The 3,788-nt window shown below is 33.7% G+C and overlaps 1 protein-coding gene across 2 annotated transcripts; it reads left to right on the forward strand.

The window, feature by feature from the left end:
- The first annotated feature begins 2,041 nt into the window (after positions 1 to 2,041).
- LOC119080354 lies at positions 2,042 to 3,353 on the forward strand. 2 transcript variants are annotated; one of them, XM_037188654.1, is made up of 3 exons: positions 2,042 to 2,188; positions 2,475 to 2,724; positions 2,801 to 3,353. In XM_037188654.1, the coding sequence occupies exons 2-3, from the start codon at positions 2,580 to 2,582 to the stop codon at positions 3,133 to 3,135; spliced, it is 480 nt and encodes a 159-aa protein (XP_037044549.1). In that variant the 5' UTR covers positions 2,042 to 2,188; positions 2,475 to 2,579; the 3' UTR covers positions 3,136 to 3,353. The 2 variants fall into 2 exon arrangements, with proteins under 2 accessions (XP_037044549.1, XP_037044548.1); XM_037188653.1 differs by having other exon boundaries at positions 2,573 to 2,724.
- The last annotated feature ends 435 nt before the right edge of the window (positions 3,354 to 3,788 follow it).

Here is a 3,788-nt window from a genome sequence, read left to right on the forward strand (position 1 = left end):
TGTTAAACCAAATAAAGTAAAAGATTTTTCCACTCAGCTGAAACTTCGGAAGCCTTTGTTGTGAAAAACGTTGTCTTGACCTCGGGTATACCATCTATATGAAATTGCCAACTTTTCTTCCTAGGCCAACAAGTAACAAGTAAACATTAGACTACCACAGGAAGTTACAGATTTTATAATTACAATGCAAAAGCTTTACCAATCTGAAAGTTCAAAGATTGTCAACATTCCCTTAAAACTGTTGTTAGAGCTTTATTACAAACCCTAGGCTAAAAGCTGGCCTAGATGCATGACTCACTGCAGACTAGATCCCCTTAAGACGCATCGATGCTTTGCTGAAAAGCATACATTTAGGTGTTTTTTAAACTGTAAGTTACAGTCTGTAACTTCTTAATGAATAACTTTAAGCAGAAATATCTCACATCATTTTCAAATTGCACATCAGGTTACATTTTCCCAACATTGAATATGAACAATACGAATTTATAAATCAATTCCTAATTCTTATTAATGTTACATCATACGATCGATACAACCATCAGTCAACATCATTACGGTTAATAAATTTTATTGACCGAACTACTTGACCCTTTCATTTGTGAACGACACGGAAAATTGATGATCGGTCAAGAGATGAGAAAAGAGTATAAAGAAAATTGTTGGACATAAATGGGTTTTTTGTGGTCGTAGCCAGAAAAAAAAAGAACAGAACGTTTATTTTTGTGTATTTTATGTTTTATAAATGATGGAACACTTTCTACAATTTATGTACCATTCCACTACGTTATAACGTATGAAAGACGTTAGATCTGCTTTTATTATTCTTTTATAACTTTCAGCTGTAAAATTTTCAAGTAAATTGAATAACAAATTCCAACTTTTGGTCGCGTATACAAAGTCAAACAAAGCATTATTTAACTCTCTGATAAAACTACAAACAATATTATTATGACATTGGCCAATCAGACACTGACTTTTCATTTATATAAGAACGGTAAACAGTGAACGATATCTTCCCTCAACTATCCGATGAATACGTATAACGATTGAACGAATTAACTTAGCGTTGAATAGACAATGCACCTTCAAAATTATTACGAAAACAAACACATGCAGCGGTATTGGTAAATGCCATGCTGTATGAAAGAGTCGATACTGAGCTTTAATGCTCACAGAAGCATAATATTTATAATTAGAAGCTAAACTTTCTCGCTAATATTTGGATTAAATTCATTTCCGAATCGGTCGTGAATCGCATTATAATACAAAATTCACTGTAAATATTTGCGAAAGATTTTCACTTGAGCTTAACTTGATGGCTTTCATTTTACTTCTGTGTTTAGTTTGGAAATATGTTTCACTATCGCATATTTTTGCCCGACGTTTCTGAATATTAAAATGGCCTTTGCAAATAAAACAAACATTTTATGGATAACATCGACAGAGTCTCATGGTCTCGTAAGCTTTTCGCTGACGAAAAATGTTTCGATTTCAAAATTGAGGACATTTATATACTAAGGGGATGCCGGAACTGTACAATACTTTTCAAATGTAGACCATTCTGTAAATATAATAGCGGTCGGAGAATTGACTTAATTTACCGCAAATTTCAGTAATTTTTGGTAGATTGCAGTATATTCGGTAAATGAGTTTACCAATAAGGGCCTGTTACCGAAATGCTAAAATCATTGCTGCTCAAACTTAAATTTTTACTAAACAATACTTCATTTAGACCAACGCAATGGAACCAACTGGAGTGTGCGAGTCCCAAGAAAACAATCTACATAGTCAGTAAGTTACTTGTTACTTTGTATTGAATCTATTATTCCCGCTTGCAGGAAACGGTCGATGCATTTGAATAACTTGTATAACTCGATTTTTTACATATTATGAACTGATATGGTAATTTTTTCCATTTTCTACATTAAAAATCACACATTAATTGTGGTATCTCCCCTTTCATATTATAATTGGCTATTCTTGTCGAACGCATAATATAAAACGATAAATGCTAAATTGTAATCACACGCTACAAGCACTATAACCGATCTAGAAGCATATCATGAAGTTGCATTCATTTGGAAACATCGTTAAGTGAAGTTCGTACACCATAGTAATAGTTTGAAAACTAAAACATTGACTTAAATTGAATTGAAATTCGGCGAATTTTCAACGAACAAGTTGAGTGGTGAGTTAAATGGTTTATACGCCGGACACTCTGAAGGAATAATAAAAAAATGTGCGAACAAATCTTCCATAAGAGGTTAGCCTGAAAGATCGACTGTGTTGGCAACACCAACTTTATATATTTCATTATTTTTGTAGACCTGTAACAGAGTTGATAACTGCTTTAATTTAATAGATACTTATTCTTGGCATTTGTGGCTCGCAATGCAATTTCCCAATTTAGTGGAATTTTCTTTATAAAGAGGCTCGTCTTCGATCTTAATTTGTAATTTTGTATATTTCTACAGGTTATGGGCCCTCTTTTCCAATAGCAAGACGATAAAATTTACCCAACAGAAAAAATATACAAAAATCTAGTTTCGTCAGCTCTCGTTAACTATTGCGGATCAAAAATGAAAAGGATCTGTGCAGCAATTGTTCTGGGATTTTTCTTAGGCGTTTGGGGATGTGGACCATCGACGCCAAGCGGACCGTCCTGTGATTTTCCGCACAAGGGCAATGGGGGAATTTTGGACCAGAACGGAAATTATACAAAAGGTAAGGTAGTTTAAACGCATGCACCTTGAATTCTGAACCGCGTCAAAATGAAATTTCACAATATAATTTTCTCCAGACGCTCATTTTGCGTGGATTGATGTTGCAAAAAATTGTTTTGCATTTGTCACTGATCCGAAAGGCAGTGATGCACTGAACACATGGATTAATGCATCACATATATTTAACGAAGCAATGAAAAGGGACGATGAAGAGGAAGCATTTAATCAGTTTTACATATGCAATGACGCTTTCAAAGATGTGGCTCCGTTTATTAGCAAATGTGAGCTTTCAAGTTATTTTAGAAGAGTTCACAGAGAGTTTGGAACTATTCTTGACACAAAGAATATTTCAATTATACACCAGTACATGGTTGATGCATTTCCTCAATTTAAAGAGAAGCTGGGTTGTTAAAATGTTGGCAGGTACTATTTAAAATGTTAATAAATGACCCTACCTGGTAAGTCTAGACAATTAACAATGAATAACTTTTGATTTTGTTGTGACTAACCGTAAGATCCTATTTAACAATTAGTTATAGAAGGGTTACAAAAAACACTGTTTTTTGATCTTACAATTAACAATGAGGCACAAGATTTAACGGTTTTTTCTTAATTAAAGTTACTCTACCGATTGTGACAATCCAAGATTTTCATTTGTGATGAATCTCATCCTAGTCGCTTAAAATGTGCCTTTTGTGACATGTTTATATCCTGTGCTCTAACGAATTCGAAATATAGTTGTCTCACTTGCACTTATGCAATTCTAAGCGACTGGGATGATCCTTTCTATTTATACAAATTGGCTATTTAAGGACACCGGTTATATTATCAGAAAATTCTAAGCGTCCTTCGAAACAACATGTTTACTACGCTGAAGTAGAAGAAAAAAAAAACCCTTGTCATCATTCATAAAATATGGCACACGTGACGATTATTTACATCTCTTTCTATCGCATTTTCAACCATATCTTGCATACGCATGACACTCATTTTTACTACGTCAAAAACTTCAAAATTTCCATGCATGACATGTATACATTGACAATGTATTACATTGTATAAGTG

Source organism: Bradysia coprophila, unplaced genomic scaffold (genome assembly GCF_014529535.1).
Source record: "Bradysia coprophila strain Holo2 unplaced genomic scaffold, BU_Bcop_v1 contig_350, whole genome shotgun sequence".
Classification (NCBI taxonomy): Eukaryota; Metazoa; Arthropoda; class Insecta; order Diptera; family Sciaridae; genus Bradysia; species Bradysia coprophila.

Bases quoted from the DNA above. Each gene is read 5' to 3' on its own strand.
- LOC119080354 (XM_037188654.1), top strand. From the start codon at position 2,580: ATGAAAAGGATCTGTGCAGCAATTGTTCTGGGATTTTTCTTAGGCGTT. The intron at 2,725-2,800 runs GTAAGGTAGTTT...AATTTTCTCCAG, and splicing joins GAACGGAAATTATACAAAAG to ACGCTCATTTTGCGTGGATT.